The 21,705-nt window shown below is 42.0% G+C and overlaps 1 protein-coding gene across 18 annotated transcripts; it reads left to right on the forward strand.

Moving 5' to 3' along the window:
* The first annotated feature begins 4,145 nt into the window (after window positions 1–4,145).
* Window positions 4,146–20,126, forward strand: LOC124043691 (tuftelin-like). Of its 18 annotated transcripts, none has more exons than XM_046362547.1 (9): window positions 4,438–5,079; window positions 5,651–5,714; window positions 7,597–7,680; window positions 11,394–11,400; window positions 11,629–13,936; window positions 14,275–14,380; window positions 19,314–19,396; window positions 19,494–19,593; window positions 19,886–20,126. In XM_046362547.1, the coding sequence occupies exons 5-9, from the start codon at window positions 13,833–13,835 to the stop codon at window positions 19,886–19,888; spliced, it is 396 nt and encodes a 131-aa protein (XP_046218503.1). In that variant the 5' UTR covers window positions 4,438–5,079; window positions 5,651–5,714; window positions 7,597–7,680; window positions 11,394–11,400; window positions 11,629–13,832; the 3' UTR covers window positions 19,889–20,126. The 18 variants fall into 18 exon arrangements, with proteins under 18 accessions (XP_046218492.1, XP_046218506.1, XP_046218505.1 ...); XM_046362548.1 differs by having other exon boundaries at window positions 7,597–7,662; XM_046362543.1 differs by having other exon boundaries at window positions 5,651–5,711.
* The last annotated feature ends 1,579 nt before the right edge of the window (window positions 20,127–21,705 follow it).

A 21,705-nucleotide genomic window follows, 5' to 3' on the forward strand; every position in this document is an offset into this window, starting at 1 on the left:
CAGTGGGTTAACTGCCTTGTTCAGTGGTAAAACGGCAGATTTTTATCTTGTCAGCTTGGGGATTCGATCTAGCAACCCTTCGGTTACTGGCCCAATGCTCTAACCACTAGGCTACCTGCCACCGGAAAGAGGAAGACAGAGCGGCCTTCTAGTCAGACTTCAGAGGAGCGCACACCACCCATCATTTCCTAGTATTTTACTTGCTAATGTCCAGTCTCTAGATAACAAGGTAGACAAAATTAGGGCAGTGGTTGCTTTCCAGAGACATCAGGGATTGTAACAAACTCTGTTTCATGGAAACATGGCTCTCTCAGGATATGCTGTCAGAGTCGGTACAGCCACCTGGATTCTTTGTGCGTTGCGACGACAGGTATAAACATCTCTCCGGGAAGAAAAAGGGCGTGGGGGTATGTTTTATGATTAATGACGCATAGTGTAATTGTAACGACATACAGGAACTTGAGTCCTTTTGTTCACCTGATCTAGAGTTCCTCACAATCAAATGCTGACCTTATAATCTCCCAAAGGACTTCTCGGTTATTTTCACAGCCGTGTATATCCCCCTTCAAGCCGATACCACGACGGCCCTCAATGAACTTTATGCAAACTGGAAACCGTATATCTGGAGGCTGCATTTATTGTAGCTGGGGATATTAACAAAGCAAATTTGAGAACAGGGCTACGTCATTTTTATCAGCATAATGACTGTACCACTTGCTCTGGAAAAACACTGGATCACCGCTACTCTAAATTCCGCGATGCATACAAGGCCCTCCCCTTGACCTCCTTTCGTCAAATCTGACAACTCCATTTTGCTGCTCCCTTCCTAAAGGCAGAAACTCAAACAAGATGTACCCGTGACAAGGACTATTCAACGCTGGTCTGTCCAATCGGAATCCATGCTTCAAGATAGTTTTTATCATGAGGACTGGGACATGTTCCGGGTAGCTTCAGAATAATATACACGTCTACGCTGATTCGGTGAGTGAGTTTATAAGGAAGTGTATAGATGTACCTACTGTGACTATTAACCTACCCTAACCAGAAACCGTGGAGAGATGGCGGCATTCACTCAACTGAAAGCGCAAACCCCGCATTTAACCATGGAGAGGTGACTTTGAATATTGCCTAATACAAACAATGTGGTTATTCCCTCTGCAAGGCAATCAAACAAGCAAAATGTCAGTATAGAGACGGTGGAGCCGCAATTCAACGGCTCAGACACGAGGCGCATGTGGCAGGGTCTACAGACCATCACGGACTACAAAAAAAAAACCAGCCACATCACAGACACAGGAGTCTTGCTTCCAGAGAATCGAAACACCTCTGCCCGCTTTGAGGATAATACAGTGCCACCAACGCAGCCCACGATCAAGGACTGTGGTCTCTCCTTCTCTGTGGCTGATGTAAGCACTGCACACTGCCCTGGAGAAGAGGAATACCTACAGTTGAAGTCGGAAGTTTACATACACTTAGGTTGGAGTCATTAAAACTAATTTTTCAACCACTCCACAAATTTCTTGTTAACAAACTAGTTTTGGAAAGTCGGTTAGGACACCTAATTTATGTATGACACAAGTAACTCTAGCAGCAATTGTTTACAGACAGATTATTTCACTTATAATTCACTGTATCACAACTCCAGTGGGTCAGAGGTTTACATATACTAAGTTGACTGTGCCTTTAAAAAGCTTGGAAAATTCCAGAAAATGATGTCATGGCTTTAAGAAGTTTCTGATAGGCAAATTGACATTTGAGTCAATTGGAGGTGTACCTGTGGATGTATTTCAAGGCCTACCTTCAAACTCAGTGCCTCTTTTGCTTTTACTCAAGTATGATTTTACTGGGTGACTAACTTTTACTTGAGTAATTTTCTATTAAGGTATTTTTACTTTTGCTCGAGTATGACAATTGGTTTCTTTTTCCACCACTGGGAATTTGTCTATTTCCTGAATTGAGTAGTCTCCCTAGGCCAGGGGTCATCAACTTCATTCAACCAGGGCCCTGGAACATAATTACAAATAATTTGTAGACTGCAAATTGACCGCAAGAAGCCGAAACGGATATATTTTACTAAAACACAACCATTTCAAACCTTGCTTACAGTTGTATACAATCACATATCTCCATGTGGGAATACTTTGGAAATGTATTTGGAGCTGATTTACTGGTGTTTTAACAGTCTTATGTCCATCAACTAAAAGGTATTTTGATCAGAGAACTTGGGTGGCCAAATAATATCCCCCATGGGCCAAATTCGTGCCATGTGCCGCCAGTTGGGGAACCCTGCACTATGCAGGCAGGTTGCATCCCACATTAACATTCTGACATACACTGAGTGTACAAAACATTATGAACACCTGCTTTTTTCCATGACATAGACTGGCCAAGTGAAAGCAATGATCCCTTATTGATGTCACTTATTAAATCCATTTCAATCAGTTTAGATGAAGGGGATGAGACCGGTTAAAAGGATTTTTCAGCCTTGAGACAATTGAGAGATTGATTGGATATGTGTACCATTCAGAGGGCAAATGGGCAAGACAATATTAAAGTGCCTTTAAACGGGGTATGGTAGTAGGTGCCAGTTGCTTCGGTTTGTGTCAAGAACTGCAACACTGCTGCGTTTTTCACACAGTTTCTTGTGTGTATCAAGAATGGTCCACCACCTTAAGGACATCCAGCGAACTTGACACAACTGTGGGAAGCAATGGAGTCAACATGGCCCGGCATCCATGTGGAATGCTTTTGACACCTTGTAGAGTCCGTGCCCTTACAAATTCAGGTTGTTCTGAGGGCACAAGGGGGAGGGTGGGGTGCAACTCAATATTAGAAAGGTATTCTTAATGTTTTGTACACTGTATAGCGCTGTTGCTTGTTTGGGATTTCCGAGACTGGTTTGAGTGAATTGAAATGATTTTGACCCAAATCCCGAATGGTACTGACATGAGCATTGATAACCATTATGCCAATTCCATCTTTCAGTGTCTGTCATGGGGATTATAATCCATCTAAATGCATTGTTGATGTCTGAGAAACAGAATTTTGTTCTGCTCTGTAGAAATGTACTGTTGGGGTCCTCATCAAGACTTCCACTGATACACTGTAACAATCCAACATAACTTGTTTTTGGTCATAGATGAGCAGTGAGCTATGAAGAAAATGTATCTTGTTAAAGAAAATGAGTTATTACCATGGCTTGATGCAAGTAGTCTTTCTATGGGCCAGGAGAAACTGCACTCCAACCACTGTATTACCATTCATGACAAAAACCAAATGGATCCTTGGTTGCATTAATTCACAAATCACCTCAAACTAGTCATCAAACAACATGATCAATCTTATATAGTCATACAGTGGAACTGCAACCTTATATAATTGTGTAGTCTAAACGTATATGTTAGGCTGCCAGATTTCTCTTGTGGTAGTCAACTGTGATATTTAATTACGATATTCATTGTGATCAATCCATGATCATTGGTGATCAATCCATGATAATTTATCTCGACTATTATTTTATTATTTTGAGAATAGCCCTACATTCTATTGAAAAGAAACTGGGTTAATGTACTCAGGTAGCCTATAGCAAACAGCTATGAAGCGCAAATAATCGTAATCGCTAGACCATTGATTGGCAGCAATGTCCCGCCAATATCGAAAAGACCGTGCTTTCAATAGGTGCCGCCTTCCCCGGTATCCTGCGCCAATTAGCTTGTTTCGAGGGCGGGACGATAGTTATCTGACGTACCCGCTGTCAACAGGTTGCTCTTGTAGCAGTAGTGGGAATTTGTTTGTCTACAGTATAATGTGAAACAATTCAATTCAAGGGGCTTTATTGGCATGGGAAACATATGTTAACATTGCCAAAGCAAGTGAGGTAGATAATTTGTTTTGTTTATTTCACTTTGGTATATTAACAGTAAACATTTAGAAGTTTCAAAAGAATAAAGACATTACAAATGTCATATTTATATATACAGTGTTGTAACGATGTACAAATGGTTCATGTACAAAAGATAAAATAAATAAGCATAAATATGTATTGTATTTACAATGGTGTTTGTTCTTCACTGGTTGACCTTTTCTTGTGGCAACAGGTCACAAATCTTGCTGCGGTGATGACACGCTGTGGTTTTTCACCCAGTAGATATGGGAGGTTATCTTAATCGGGGTTGTTTTCGAATGCTTTGTGGATCTGTGTAATCTGAGGGAAATGTCTCTCTAATATAGTTAAACATTGAGGCTGGAGGTTAGGAAGTGCAGCCCAGTTTCCACCTCATTTTGTGGGAAGTGTGCACATAGCCTGTCTTCTCCATCAGTGTTTTTATTCTAGGCTACTACACTGCGAGAGCAAACACACCCCTCGAAAATCAAAGGAGACTTGATACGGCACTTCTGATATCTCGCCTGGAACTTCCTCTTTTATAGCAGGTAGACTACAGTAGGCCATTAACGCGCCTGTATATGTCGTTACCAGCTACTTATTTGCCCCAGTATCTGTGCGCTAGAGATGTCGACGATACACGTTATACTCATCGTCGACATCTCTAACGCACGGATACTGGCGCACTATCCGAATTATTATTTGCTTATGCTACTGTCTATTTGTTCTTGCCGTTGGTCGGTGTCAGTAAATGATTGCCAAAGGGAATTGTTGAATCGTATTAAATAGCTTCTGCATTTCGCTGAGCCAGCGTTTTTTTGGGATATGCTACCTGTGGCTTTGTGGTACGTTGGCAGCAGTTTTACTTATACTCTGCTTTTCCTGGCCACAGTAATAACCTACAGCGTGGTGATATAAAATGTATTATAGCGCTGTAATTGTATGGATATTAACATGTAGCCTTTCAGCGTACCCTGGACATTTTGTATAATATAATAGTAAACACGGGATATCTCATAGTATCGGTTTATAGATAGAGAAGTAGGTTGCAGATCTGCAGACAGCATTTCGCAGAGGCAGACTTCGCGATGAAGGACATTTCGAGGGTTATTGGTGTAGGGGTTACCGACCGATCATCATCAAAAGCGACTGAACGAAGGAGGCCACGCGAGTCACAATGCAATGGAGCCCCAGAGGTAACGTTAACCGGTCATAACTGTGGTTGATTAGGCTAGCGTTAGACACTGGACAACTTTGTTGCAACTCCAGTCGAAGGTAACTAGCTAATTGCATCTGAAGTGTTTTGTGTAACACCCCCCCCAGCAAATAAGGTTAGCAAGCAACTCAACTGCAACTAAAATTGCAACACAGTTTATCCGTGTACCCCTGTTATTAGGTATCGTTAGTTACTGTAGTTAGCTCCCACTTCAGACAAGTACTGTAATACATTTTGTTAACAGATTTGTTTTTGTAATGTTTTGTTAGCTCCACCTCATTTAGCTAGACTGAAGTTGACATAGCTAATATTTGCTGATAAATACATTTCTGTGTGTGTGTGTGTGTGTGTGTGTGTGTGTGTGTGTGTGTGTGTGTGTGTGTGTGTGTGTGTGTGTGTGTGTGTGTGTGTGTGTGTGTGTGTGTGTGTGTGTGTGTGTGTGTGTGTGTGTGTGTGTGTGTGTGTTGATAAAGCATACAATAGGTAGATTGTTAATGCCAACTGATATATGTGGGTTCAGTTGTCTTAACAAAACGTTTGCTTGTTTTCAGAATGACATCTTCTTCCCTGAAAATGTTTTCATCTTGGAGGAGGAGACTGTGCAGGAGGCAGGTGGTACATGCAAATCCATGTTATTTCTAAGGCTATTGTTTATGTCAAGTATATGCAGTGATTCTTGAATATAACTATAGCCAAATAGATTCCTTAATTGTTTTCTACCAAAAGGAAAGAACGGTTAGTACAGCATGCCAAACTGACCCCTGGGTGCCAGAGTGTTCCTGTGCTGTGGTGGAGAAGAGATCCACCGGGACCATTACTAAAAGAGCTCAGGGCCCAGCTAGATTGCGCTCACGACCATCAGTATACAATCGAGTCCTGCCCCTAGTCGCCACAGATGGAGCTGACGGAGAGTGAGATCAGTGAAGACCATAACTCGCTACATCAACCTGAGAGCTCAGAAACACACTCATCACAGTGCGAGCTAAAATATACTATCGATCACTCTGGGGGAGCGGGATGGTGTTCCGAAAATGGAGAATGAGCAGGCCATTCAACAGCGAATTCAAAGATACACCCATCCATAAAGGGAATTGGAGTGGAATTGTTTTTCCAAATACTTTTTTTACCAGTTTCAATGGATGTGCTTCCTTGTCCTGGTTCTGCTGTTTCGACTCTCTCTTTCAACCTATTATTGCTCAGCTATGAAAAGCCAACTGACATTTGCTCATGAGCTGTTGAACTGTTGCACCCTCTATAACCACTGTGGTTATTATTTTGATGTAAAAAGGGCTTTTGCCTATATATTTGATGTGCTGGATGCTGTGTATTCACTAACTGTCTGAGTGATGGGAAATGTTTATAGTATCTGTAACATATTTTGGTGTGTATATAATGCATTTTAACTTCTTTCACAATGTTATATTATTTATTAACTGGCTATGGCTTTCCAGATTGCCCAACACTGCTATTTGTAAGGTTAATTTTAAGTGCATGTTGTGATTTCTTTAACCATTCCTGAACCTGTGACCAGAAACAAGCTACATAGGGGCAATACCAGAATAAGTAATCTACTGATTCAGTCTCTTCACAACCAAATCTACAGAGTTGAGATTTTTGTATGCCCCATACATATAGCATTCTGTTGATGGCAATAATTTTATATAATCATTTTAATTGATAAAAAGTGTCGTCAAGTGTGGTTGTTTGTACCAGTTCATAAACCATGTGCCATGGAATTGGTACATTGAAAATCTCCTCCAGTTTTTTTGTGCCAGCATCGGTTTGTGATGGTAAATTGACGGCTACAAAAAATATAGATGAAAATGCTCTTGGTAGATAGTGTGGTCTACAGCTTATCATGAGATACTCTAGCTCAGGCAAGTAATATCTCAAGACTACCTTAATATTAGACATCGCTCACCCCGACCCCTCGACTTACCGGACGAACCTGTTTTGTCCTGCAGATGGACGGAAAACCCAGCCAACTGTATATTATCCGTGTCGTTGTTCTGCCGTGAAACACAAGATATTACAGTTTTAATGTCCCGTTGGTAGGACAGTCTTGAATGGAGCTCATCTAGTTTATTCTCCAGTGATTGCACATTGGCCAAAATAATGAATGGTTGAGGCGGGTTACCTACTTGCCGACACATTCTCACATTTTCCGCCCCCTGTATTTCCATATTTTCTTCATGTGAATGACAGGGAATTCGACCTTGTCTGGGACCAGCATTATATTCCTCGCTTTAGACTCATTAAAGAAAAATTATTTGTCCAGTTCGAGGTGAGTATTCACTATTCTGATATCCAGAAGTTATTTTAGGTCATAAGAGGCGGTAGCATCAACATTATGAACAAAATAAGTTACAAACAATGCAAAAAAAGGAGCCCGTAAATCGGCAGCCGTTTCCTCCAGTTCCATTCCAATCTAAGTATTTCTAGTGTGTGTGTGTATTTTTGATGTAAATTCTTATATGTGTGGTGTCTTTCTCTTTAGGTTCGGTACTGTATGAAGACTTTGAGGAAACAGATGGTCGCCAGACAAAATAATAACAACAATAAGGTAGCTAAGCCACTCAAGGTGCGTTCACATTGCAAATTAGCCCAGGGCTAAGAGCCTCTTTAGCCCTGTGCTAAGGGAGATTTTAGCGCGGAGCTAAGCGAGTGTTCACACTTGCACATTCTGAAGTGTTCACACTTGCACATTCCTAGAATGCTCACTGTCCAGTCACAAATGTGACACTTTTACTTAATTGACACATGCTTGTGATGCCTGTAATGCATTCTGCATGTAAATTCATACTATTTATTCCTTGAGTGGAGAGAGAACAACTGTGGTCGAGCGAGCAGAGGACAAGTGCAGGCCAGCGTGGTGCGCACAAATTAAACTTAAGAGCTTGCGAGTGTGACTTTGAGCTAGCAGAACTGAATTTCCACACGCAGTAAATTAGAAAGCAGAGATGTTTGTTTGCCTAAAGAAATACTTACTACATGTCAAGACTCAGAAATTACTGCACTCACAGAAATGTTGTGTCCCATCATGGATGTCTTTTCTCCCTGTCACGCCAATTTTTCAGTTTGCTCTCCAAAATACATTTTGCTCTCACAACTGCTTACTATAACTTTATAACGGAAATTCTAGCCAATGAACATAGCCTGTAACAGTCTACTGAAAAACGCAATTGGTCAGGTATTTGGACCAATCACAGCTTGACTGCTCTAACTGGATTTTTGACCATAGAGATGAAAGGGGACAGTGAAACACAAGATAGTGTGTGGCTGAGAGAAAGGATAGGTGGCAGCAAGACAGCCCGCCTTGCCGCTTTGTGGACAATGACTCCCATTGTTAGGGCGGAGAAACATGTGTCTTGTCAGTATATCTATAATCTTTGGTACTGTCTTAGCCCGCCGATTTAGTTAGAAAGAAAGGCCTCCTGTTGTGTTGGCTTACGAACAGTGAAGAGTTGTAGCTGTATGCACTGCAGTGTTTTAAATGCCAAGGATGGGACATGTAACTGATCAGTGTGAAGGACAGAAAAGATGTGTGGAGGGAAACATGTGTCGTGTCTTTGGGTATGCCGGATTAAGTGATATGACATGTTATCCTATAAAATAACTTCTCCGTAATTAATATTACCTGATTGAGCTAATCATGTAAATGTAATTAACTCAAGAGTCGGGGCACCACAAAATAATATTTATAGAGCTATTTTCTTCCGAATAAACTCTTAAAGACCTAATAATATTTTACATCAATAGCAGTCTATATTAATCATCACCGTAATTCAGTCTCATCTGAAAGTTGTAAATTATTGGTTATCTTCACGAACCCTGGCTAACAAGTTGAATCAGCAATACAAAATTGGGTTTAATTATTTATTTACTAAATACCTAACTAATCACACAGAATTACACACACACAGAATTAATCATAACTTGATTACAAATTACGTCATAAAGGAAAACGTCCCTAGCGGGCGGAGCAGATATGACAGCTTGTTACACAAAAGAAAAGGGGCTGGGGTTGAGTGAAAGAGCGGGAAGACTGAGTAACAAAGGAAGAAGCTGTGCTGTCGTAAATACAGTATCTTATGCATTCTGAATTACCGCCCATTTGGAAAAAGAAAATGCAATAAATATTTACTCTGAGCTGCGCTTCAGTAGGTTGCTGGTAGATGGAAGGCCGTGTTGCCAAACCGAGTCCTTTGAAGAATGTCTCTGGTTGTAAAATTGGAAAACTATGTAGTAACGTTGTTGTGTGATAGACGGGATACTCTGTCTGTTACTTCCTAACCCTCGTTTGCAGCTGCTGTTGCTAACTCAACGGCTAGGAGGTACACTTCTGTAGTGAATAAGAGTTCAAAGTTCATACCATTCGCAACCAAAGCTCACGCTGATGTTGGCTTTGTTCTGTAGTTATTATCTGAACCATTCTGACATCGGACCGTCATCCTCACATCCTCGGAACAGGAGGTTACATTTTCGTCAAGGCTTTATATAGTGGAGCGAGAAGGGTGTGTCTGAAAAGTTTTATAACCCCTGTCTCTTCACAGGGGCGGGCCACTGATTGAGCAGAGCCCTAACCTTATGAAAACCCAAATCTCACATTTTAGAAGCCAAAATCACATTTCATCCCATCACAAATAATTTCATATTCAAACATTGAAATTGAACAACAATTCCATGTGAATCCGATAACTCTGATGTGTAGACTTTCCACTGTAGAGTTGATGTCATCTTGTCATTGACTGACATCATATTCATTAAGTACCACCGCATATGTTCAATTGGTCGGATTACCAGAATATAGTTAATTTCCCCCCACCTTCTGATGTTCCCAGAATCTCTATGTTAACCAAGGGGTGTGCAAATGTAACATTAGTAGGGTAGAGAGAGGAAAAATTTGGACTCATTTTTCATTATCGAAACTAGTTAACCAACTAGCTAGCTAATCAATTATGATTTTGAAATTGAAGTTGGGGGTTATAATGTGATAGGCATGAGGTTGTAAGTAACAAAAAACATTCCCAGGATATTGACATATCTGATATGGGCAGAAAGCTTACATTCTTGTTAATTTAACTGCACTGTCCTATTTACAGCAACTTTTACAGTGAAATAATACCATGCTATTGTTTGAGGAGAGTGCAAAATTATGAACTTGAAAAGTTATTAATAAACAAATTAGGCACACTTGGGCAGTCTTGATACAACAATTATTTTACAGAAATGCAATGGTTCATTGGATCAGTCTAAAATTTTGCAAATACACTGCTGTCAGCTAATGGCCAAAATGTAAATTGCACCTGGGCTGGAATAATACATTATGACCTTTTCGCTTGTATTTCAAAGATGATGGTACAAAAAATTGTTTTGTTTTTTCTATGTATTATCTTTTACCAGATCTAAAAGGTTATATTCTCCTACATTCTTTTCCCATTTCCACAAACGTTAAAGTGTTTCCTTTCAAATGGTATCAAGAATTTGCATATCCTTGCTTCAGGTCCTGAGCTACAGGCAGTTAGATTTGGTTATGTCATTGTATGCGAAAATTGGAGAGAAAAAAAGGGTCTGATCCTTAAGAGGTGATATTAAAGCAGGCTATTGATGAGTCAAGCTAGGTGAACGTCAGGTAGCTAGGAAGCTAACTAGATAATGTTAGATAGCGATCTATTGTTTAGCCATGTGGTTTAACCAAAGCTGCTGTTTATCGGTTAGAAAGTTGTTTCTGTATTGAATGTATGTGATAGTCATTGCTAAACAATATGAGTAGTGTAGGTAAGGTGAACCTATAGGAGGATAGTTCCCCACGAGCTGGGCTGGGCATGAACTGACAGCATACTGTTCAGTACTGAGCCATGCTGACTGACAAGTGGCATGGATAGGTACAGGGTAATTCCATGGTAACGGAGTGATGCCGGAGACTAAGATTTTTCACTTTAAAATGCATGTCAGACAAACCGATGATGCAAATTGTTAAAAGTAGTCCATGTGCATAGTTGTATTGTTTGTTTCACTCTGAAATCATTGGTTTCTTTTTGACATAATCTGAAATCAGCATCACTCTGTTACAGTGGAATTGCCCTATAGCTCAGCTCAGTCCAGTCCCACATCTTGTTATCACCTATTTGGCTATATGATTAACCATAGTTGCCTCTTTTGATACAGCCAGAGCAGTCTTAAAATAGACTGTTGCCTTGAATGAAACATTCAAATGTTAAAACATTTAAACTCCAATTGATCTGATTGTGATCACTCTCTCTCTCTCTCACTCTCACTCTCACTCTCTCACAGGAGACAGGTCAGTGTGATCTTCTACTTCATCTCCCTGGCCACTACACCAATGAGGCGGAGGACCTCAAGTTTGGACCAGTGGGCCACCAATGTTCCACCTTCCTCAAACTCTAGTGCCATGCTTTTGATGACCATTTTACCAATGTCTATGGATTGTACAAGGATTTTATGTCGGGACTTCCAACTCCACACTAAATCTAATTCCATCTCCTGTATTGTTCTGCCCTCTCTATAGATTATGCTAACGCCCCACTGTAAGAACCTGGAGATTTTCACTGGTTCTGAGGGAGGTGACGTGGCCATAAACAGTGCATGGGACACCTTCCAGCACTACCTCTGTCTAGAAAACAGCCAGAGAGGGTGGTCAAGACATCTGCCGTAACTTCATCTTTAATGTGTCAGCTCTGCTGTACCTGGGAGCTAAATGTATGGCACAGCACTGCCAACAGTCATGTATGCTTAAACATACTAGTATGCTCATTTTATCTGTTTTTTAAAGCGGCATTCAGCAGTTGAAACAATAAGAAGTATACTCCCGCCTCTGTTTGATAAAAAACTGAGGGATGGGGCTGGAGAAATGTAACCACTCTCAAATTCAAAGACAGAGCTATGGATGCAAGAACCGATCATCACGCCTCCTAAAACACCATTGGAGGAGACGACCCAAGGTTCCTCACCTTAGACCTCCTCCGATGGGTTTCGAGATGGATGCAAGTGGAGAGGAAGTGAGGAGTTGAGCAGAGATCAATTGTGACAGAGCTCATGTCATCGTTTTAGTTGGAATTTTATGTTGAAGGATACATTCATTCTGTTTGCACTTATATCTTGGTTGTACCTGTGCTCTTTCCACAGACGGCTCTGGCTTGCTGATGTCATCTGATCTGATGAGATTCCCTATGTGATTTGACTCCTGTATCACTGACTGTATTAAAAAAGAAAAACATCCAATGACAAATATAAATGATTTGGGATTCTGTAATTGCTAGTCGATGGTGTCAAATCCAATTCCAAAGCGTGAGATGGCACGCGCGAGCAAACACTGAGTTAAGAGAGAAGAAGTGTGGTCCAGCGAGGAGAGGATGGGTCCCCTGCACAGGCCAGTCAAGAGTGCAATTTAAACTTGCAAGTGTGACTTTGAGCAAGCAAAACATCATTGTCACACATAAAAATACATCTTAAACAGTACATACTATGTTCATAAATGTCTTATTACTTGTAAGAGAGAGAATGTTGCTCGCATGTTGTTTGTCTGTTAGCCCAAGGCTTTGGAATACAAGTGTGAATCCTTAGCCCAGGGTTAAATCATAGTCCAGCCAGGGTTAACAATGCTTGTGTGAACACAGGCTAAGCTAGCCCAGGTCGAGTCTAGCCTGGGGCTAAGAACAATGCAGTGTGAAAAGGCCTTCAGAGGCTCATCTCAAGCTCTTTCTAATACTCAAATGCAAACAATCCAGCATTGTCAGTATTTGTTTCTGTTTTACTCCGCTAACTCCTTCACTCTGCCTCAGTTTCCAGCCAATGTTTACATAGTCACCCTGCCTACCAAACAAACAATTGTCACCAATCATAACATTGTTGGGACAGAGTCATACACAAATGTAATACCATATTTGCATGTCAACACCCTTTAACTTTCGTTATCTAAAATGTTGTGTTTTTGTTTTGCATCAGTTTCACATGAGTGCTTTTTATATAAAGAAAGTATTAAATTACTGTGGAGACAATTTGATGTGTCCACTCACCACATCACTCTGTTCTGTGAAAAGACTGTAGTGATACAGACCAAATTTATCGCGAGATCTCGCACGCAACACACACACACCTTAGCACAACATATCCAATTTCCCACCACATTATCTCAGGCTTAGTGCAGCACATCATAACGTCCTGTAAAAAGACACCAGACATCCATTACCTAGGTAGTGGGAAAAACAATACATTCTAAGGGAATAAACATCTACACAGACAGTAACTTAAGTCTATGACCTGTCTGTGTGTGCTAGAGTCCTGTTACACTGGCCTCCATTCTAAAAAGGTGTCATGTTAAAGAAAACAATACATATATTGTTACATATATGATCTTCTACCGGGAAAATCAGTGTGTATTCAGCTGACAGACACATGACATTCACCTGACGCACCAACCTATTTAGGTGACCTTTTACCCCAGGCAATTACGGAAACACTTATTTGCAAATGGTATGCAAATAGTATGTCAGCACCTAGCACTCTATCTGTTTGTTTACTCTGTGTCCAGGTTCATTGAGCTTGCTTTTTCTCTCTCGCACATGTCAGGGAGAATTCAGAGGGCTGTGCTAAGTATGGGAGGTGAGCAAGCGCCTGAATGCTCAACTGAAAGAGTCTGAGAAGAGACACCAGGAGGAAATGACTGAATGCAGGTCAGTGTTCACCAGAGGATTTTGAGCGGCTGCTGGGGGCATGGAGCTGGAGGGTGTTGTCCTGAAGGACAAAATGGCCGACAGCGAGGCTGAACTGCTGCAGCTGAGAGCAGCCAAGGAGGGGGGGCAGGAGAAAAAGCAGAGGTGAGGAGGATCTGTCGCCATAATGACTACAAATCAGTCATACAACTGAAACGTAGACTGTCTGCACATAGCATCTCATATACAACTCTACATGAGTATACAACATTACAGTCCTCAGCAACAGACATTGAAACATTGCTACTCAAGCCTACAACATTCATGAATTGCCATACTTATAAATCCAAAGTTTGAAAAGAGTATACAGCATATTTTTTAAGATACTAAAAAGGATACGGTATACTCCCTTTTAAAATTTGGACCCATAAATATGGCAAGTTCATACACAGTGTAGATATGATGGTAATTCTGTTTATGTAACCACTGGGTTGTGGTGTGAGATCTGAGGAGCTAGAGAAGGAGCTGACTGTCCTGAAGGAGAAGATCCATCATCTGGACGACATGCTGAAGAGCCAGCAGAGGAAGGTCTGCCACATGATCCAACAGGTGAGCAACACACACACTCGGATGCACGTACACACATGCGGCAGATACACACACACATACAGTGCGTTCTGAAATTATTCAGACCCTTTAATTTTTCCCACATTTTGTTACGTTACAGCCTTATTGTGAAATTGATTACATATCCCCCTGCATCAATCAATCATTGCTGTTCTGGTTAGTGTTTATTGGCTTATTTCACTGTAGAGCCTCTAGCCCTGCTCATTATACCTTATCCAACCTTTCAGTTCCACCACCCACACATGCTATGACATCACCAGGATTCAATAATGTTTCTAGAGACAATATCTCTCTAATCATCACTCAATACCTAGGTTTACCTCCACTGTATTCACATCCTACCATACGTTTGTCTGTACATTATACCTTGAAGCTATTTTATCGCCCCCAGAAACCTGCTTTTACTCTCTGTTCCGGACGTTCTAAACGACCAATTCTCATAGCTTTTAGCCGTACCCTTATCCTACTCTGTTCCTCTGGTGATATAGAGGTGAATCCAGGCCCTGCAGTGCCTGGCTCCACTCCTATACCCGAGGAGCTCTCTTTTGATGACTTCTGTAACCGTAATAGCCTTGGTTTCATGCATGTTAACATTAGAAGCCTCCTCCCTAAGCTTGTTTTATTCACTGCTTTAGCACACTCTGCCAACCCGGATGTTCTAGCTGTGTCTGAATCCTGTCTTAGGAAGACCACCAAAAATTCTGAAATCTCCATTCCGAACTACAGCATTTTCAGACTAGATAGAAAGGCCAAAGGGGGCGGTGTTGCAATCTACTGCAAAGAGAGGCTGCAGAGTTCTGTCCTACTATCCAGGTCTTTACCCAAACAATTTGAACTTCTTCTTTTAAAAATCCACCTCTAAAAACAAGTCTCTTACCGTTGCCACATGCTATAGACCACCCTCTGCCCCCAGCTATGCTCTGGACACCATATGTGAACTGATTGCCACCCCATCTATCTTCAGAGCTCGTGCTGCTAGGCGACCTAAACTGGAACATGCTTAACACCCCAGCCATCCTACAATCTAAGCTTGATGCCCTCAATCTCACACAAATTATCAATGAACCTACCAGGTACCACCCCAAAGCCGTAAACATGGGCACCCTCATAGATATCATCCTAACCAACTTGCCCTCTAAATACACCTCTGCTGTTTTCAACCAAGATCTCAGCAATCGCTGCCTTATTGCCTGCATCCGTAATGGGTCAGCGGTTAAATGACCTCCACTCATCACTGTCAAACGCTCCCTGAAACACTTCAGCAAGCAGGCCTTTCTAATCGACCTGGCCGGGGTATCCTGGAAGGACATTGACCTCATCCCGTCAGTAGAGGATGGTTATTTTTTTTAAATGCCTTCCTCACCATCTTAAATAAGCATGCCACATTCAAGAAATTTAGAACCAGGAACAGGTATAGCCCCTGGTTCTCTCCAGACCTGACTGCCCTTAACCAACACAAAAACATCCTATGGCATTCTGCATTATAGCATCAAACAGCCCCCGTGATATGCAACTTTTCAGGGAAGCTAGAAACCAATACACACAGGCAGTTAGAAAAGCCAAGGCTAGCTTTTTCAAGCAGAAATTTGCTTCCTGCAACACAAACTCAAAAAAGTTCTGGGACTCTGTAAAGTCCTTGGAGAATAGGAACACCTCCTCCCAGCTGCCCACTGCACTGAGAATAGGAAACACTGTCACTACCGATAAATCCACTATAATTGAGAATTTCAATAAGCATTTTTCTACGGCTGGCCATGCTTTCCACCTGGCTACCCCTACCTCGGTCAACAGCACTGCACCCTCACAGCAACTCGCCAAGCCTTCCCCATTTCTCCTTCTCCCAAATCCAGTCAGCTGATGTCCTGAAAGAGCTGCAAAATCTGGACCCCTACAAATCAGCCGGGCTAGACAATCTGGACCCTTTCTTTCTAAAACGAAATTGTTGCAACCCCTATTACTAGCCTGTTCAACCTCTCTTTCGTGTCGTCTGAGATTCCCAAAGATTGGAAAGCAGCTGCGGTCATCCCCCTCTTCAAAGGGGGGGGGCACTCTTGACCCAAACTGCTACAGACCTATATCTATCCTATCCAGCCTTTCTAAGATCTTCGAAGACCAAGTCAACAAATAGATTACCGACCATTTTGAATCCCAACATACCTTCTCCGCTATGCAATCTGGTTTCAGAGCTGGTCATGGGTGCACCTCAGCCACGCTCAAGGTCCTAAAGGATATCTTAACCGCAATCGATAATAAACAATACTGTGCAGCCGTATTCATTGACCTGGCCAAGGCTTTCGACTCTGTCAATCACCACATCCTCATCGACAGACTCGATAGCCCTGGTTTCTCAAATGGTTGCCTCGCCTGGTTCACCAACTATTTCTCTGATAGAGTTCAGTGTGTCAAATCGGAGGGCCTGTTGTCCGGGCCTCTGACAGTCTCTATGGGGGTGCCACGGGGTTAAATTATTGGACCGACTCTCTTCTCTGTATACATCAATGATGTCGCTCTTGCTACTGGTGAGACTCTGATCCACCTCTACGCAGACGACACCATTCGGTGTACTTCTGGCCATTCTTTGGACTCTGTGTTAACAACCCTCCAGACGAGCTTCAATGCCATTACAACTCTCCTTCCGTGGCCTCCAATTGCTCTTAAATACAAGTAAAACTAAATGCATGCTCTTCAACCGATCGCTGCCTGCACCTGCCCGCCCGTCCAACATCACTACTCTGGACGGTTCTGTCTTAGAATATGTGGACAACTACAAATACCTAGGTGTCTGGTTAGACTGTAAACTCTCATTCCAGACTCACATCAAACATCTCCAATCCAAAGTTAAATCTAGAATTGGCTTCCTATTTCGCAACAAAGCCTCCTTCACTCATGCTGCCAAACATACCCTTGTAAACCTGACCATCCTACCGATCCTCGACTTCGGCGATGTCATTTACAAAATAGCCTCCAATACCCTCCTCAATAAATTGGATGCAGTCTATCACAGTGCAATCTGTTTTGTCACCAAAGCCCCATATACTACCCACCACTGCGACCTGTACCCTCTCGTTGGCTGGCCCTCGCTTCATACTCGTTGCAAAACCCACTGACTCCAGGTCATCTACAAGACCCTGCTAGTCCCCCCTTATCTCACCTCGCTGGTAACCATATCAGCACCCACCTGTAGCACGCGCTCCAGCAGGTATATCTCTCTGGTCACCCCCAAAACCAATTCTTACTTTGGCTGCCTCGCCTTCCAATTCTCTGCTGCCAATGACTGGAACGAACTGCAAAAATCTCTGAAACTGGAAACACTTATCCCCCTCACTAGCTTTAAGCACCAGCTGTCAGAGCAGCTCACAGATTACTGCACCTGTACATAGCCCATCTATAATTTATCCCAAACAACTACCCCTCTCCCTACTGTATTTATTTTGCTCCTTTGCACCCCCATTATTTCTATCTCTACTTTGCCTGTCCATGACCATTCTCTTGCCTATTCCCTATGGATTTATTAAACATCTTAAACTCCAAATCTACCATTCCAGTGTTTATTTAAAAAAAAAGTTTTATTATTTATTATAGTATAGTATTTACTTCGCCACCATGGCCTTTTTTTGCCTTTACCTCCCTTATCTCACCTCATTTGCTCACATTGTATATAGACACATTTTCTACTGTATCATTCATTGACTGTATGTTTGTTTTACTCCATGTGTAACTCTGTGTTGTTGTTCATGTCGGAACTGCTTTGCTTTATCTTGGCCAGGTCGCAATTGTAAATGAGAACTTGTTCTCAACTTGCCTACCTGGTTAAATAAAGGTGAAATTTAAAAAAATCTAAAAAAATAAATGTAGGACAGTGAAAAATACATCTACATTTAATCCATTTTAAATTCAGGCAGTAACACAACAATCTACTCACAATACCCCATAATGACAAAGCAAAAACAGGTTAAGAAATCTTTGCAATTTTATTAAAAATAAAAAACAGAAATATGACATCACTGTTCAGACACTTTACCCTTTGTCGTTATGGGGTATTGTGTGTAGATTGCAGAGGATAAATAAAAATCCATTTTAGAACAGTAACAAAATGTGGAAAAAGTCAAGGTCTCTGAATACTTTCCGAAGGCACTATACAATAGACACACAAACCCTGCATGCTTTGCAGCCATCAATAGGAAAATGATATTGAGATGGAGGGAGTAGAGGGTTCCTAATTGCTTTGGTTTGTAAAGGTGGTAGGGGAGTTACTGTAATCCACGCAAAACTGTTGAGCCTCAATTGACGGACAGATAGCCTTACATTCTCCTGTAAAATTTCTTGATAAACTTGGGAATTCATTTTTCTGGCGATGATAGCAAGCTGTCCAGGCCGAGGCAGCAAAGCAGCCCCAAACCATGATGCTCCCTCCACCATACTTTACAGACAGTTGGGATGAGATTTTGATGTTGGCGTGCTGTGCCATTTTCTCTCCACACATAGTGTTGTGTTTCTTCCATACAACTCAACTGTAGTTTCATCCTACCGCAGAATATTTTTGCCAGTAGCACTGGAATATCCAGGTGCAGGGGGAGGCCCCTTGGTTGTAACTTTTTGCCTGTCCACAATCATTCTCTTGCCTATTCCCTTTGGATTTATTAAACATCTTAAACTCCAACCATCTGCCTCCTGTGTCTGCATTTGGGTCTCACCTAGTGTCATGATACCTACACTGTGAATGTTTAAATGATGTATTCAATACAGACAAGAAATACAATTTCTGTGTTATTTATTTAAGCACGCTATGTTTGTCTGTTGTGACTTAGATCGGATCAAATTTGATGACTCATTTTTGCAGAAATCCAGGTAACTCCAAAGGGTTCACATAATTTTGTTGCCACTGTACGAGTATTCTGTTTTGTGAGTGTTACAGCTGCAGAACTCACGGACAGTGATCCAGGAGAGAGATCAAGTGATCAGGGATCCAGAGGAGAAGGTGATTTTCTGGAAGCTGAGGTCCGTACTCATACAGCTATCTGTGTTGTGGTGCGTGTGCATGTTTTTGAGGGATAGGGGTCCCTCTCGCTTTGAGTGACTTTTCACCCCTCTCAAGAACACAGAGATGCGTGACCAGATGGGAGTACTTCCTGGAGGGTCAGAAGCCCACCTCTCTGCCCACCAAAGAATGGAAACCCAACCCCCATCGTCTACAGGTGACAACACCATCTTCCTGTCTCTTATCTCTATGGGGCCGATTTCCCTGACACAGATTAAACCTATGCCCTAGTCCTGTGCTAGGCCTAATCTGTGTCTGGAAAACTGGCTCATAATAGTTCTTCACATGTGACTCCCCTGTCTTGACATTCAGTCAGTGTGTGATGGTTATTTTCATGAACAACAGCAATGCAGTATACTTTTTGAGGATAGAAACGAGGGCCAAGGAAGTGGAAGAAAATCTATGTCCACCTTGTTTTTTACGGTATATTTCTGCTTTTTTGCCCACAGTAAGCTGATAAAACCTTCAACAATGCAAGGCAACAAGTCACTTCCTTTAATCAGTTATTGAGGTCAAGGCTTGGGAGTGGGAGAGAGAATAGTATGTGAGTAGTCTGTCTACGAATGTACAGTGTATTCGGAAAGTATTCCGACCACTGGACTTTTTCCAAATTTTGTTACGTTACAGCCTTATTCTAAAATGTGTTAAATTGTTTTATTTCCTCATCAATCTACACACAATACCTCATAATGACAAAGCAAAAACATGTTTTTATCTTTGCAAATTAATTATTATTATTATTTTTAAATATCACAAGTATTCAGACCCTTTACTCAGTACTTTGTTGAAGCACTTTTGGCAGCGATTACAGCCTCGAGTCTTCAAGCTCTGTCAAGTTGGATGGGAAGCATCTCTGCACAGCTATTTTCAGGTCTCTCCAGAGCTGTTTGATCAGGTTCAAGTTGGGGCTCTGGCTGGGCCACTCAAGGACATTCAGAAACTTGTCCTGAACCCACTCCTGCATTGTCTTGGATTGTGTGCTTAGGGTTGTTGTCCTGTTGTAAGGTGAACCTTCACCCCAGTCTGAGGTCCTGAGCACTCTGGAGCAGGTTTTAATCAAGGATCTCTGTACTTTGTTCCGTTCATCTTTCCCTCGATCCTGACAGCATGATGCTGCCACCACCATGCTTCAGCGTAGGAATGGAATTGGCTAGGTGATGAGCAGTGCCTGCTTTCCTCCAGACGTGATGCTTTCTTATGGTCTAAAAGTCCTTTAGGTGCTTTCTGGAAAGTCCCAAGTGGGCTGTCATGTGCCTTTTACTGAGGAGTGGCTTCCATCTTGTCACGTTCGCTGGAATAAATATCGGACCAAGTTGCAGCGTGATATGGTTTCCACATATTATTTATTAGAAACTAACAAAAACAATAAACAAAGAAAAAACGAAACAAACAACGAACCGTAACTAAGAGGTGTAACATACACTAACTCAAAACAATATCCCATAAAACAAAGGTGGAAAAAATGCTACTTAAATATGATCCCCAATTAGAGACAACGATAGCCAGCAGCCTCTAATTGGGAATCATACCAAACACCAACATAGAAAAACTAAACTAGAACCCCACATAGAAAATAACAACTAGAAACCCCTCCTGTCACGCCCTGACCTACTCTACCATAGAAAATAAGGGCTCTCTATGGTCAGGACGTGACAGTACCCCCTCCCACCCAAAGGTGCGGACTCCGCAAAACCTGAAACCAAAAGGGAGGGTTAGGGGGGTGTCTAGTGTCAGTGGCGGCTCTGGTGCGGGGCGAAGTACCCGCTCATCCTGCCAGCATCGGGGGCAGCTCTGGTGCGGGACGAAGAACCCGCTCAGCTCGCGGATCCACCATCTTTGTTTTTAAAGTAAGTGAACCACACAACAAAACAATAAAGAATAATCCAAATGTGACGACAATGGAGTGCTAACATGCAACTACACATAAACATTATCCCACCAAACACAGGTGGAGAAATGCTACTTAAATACGATCCCCAATTAGAGACGACGATAGCCAGCTGCCTCTTGGGAATCATACCAAAAACCAACTTAGAAAACAAAACTAGAACCCCACATAGAAAATATAAACTAGAAACCCCCCAGTCACGCCCTGACCTACTCCACCATAGAAAATAAGGACTCTCTATGGTCAGGATGTGACACATCTGGCCACTCTACCATAAAGGCCTGATTGAAGGAGTGCTGCAGAGATGGTTATCCTTCTGGAAGGTTCTCCCATGTACTCTGGAGCGCTGTCAGAGTGACCATCGGGTTCTTGGTCACCTCC

This window comes from Oncorhynchus gorbuscha, linkage group LG09 (assembly GCF_021184085.1).
Source record: "Oncorhynchus gorbuscha isolate QuinsamMale2020 ecotype Even-year linkage group LG09, OgorEven_v1.0, whole genome shotgun sequence".
NCBI classification, from domain to species: Eukaryota; Metazoa; Chordata; class Actinopteri; order Salmoniformes; family Salmonidae; genus Oncorhynchus; species Oncorhynchus gorbuscha.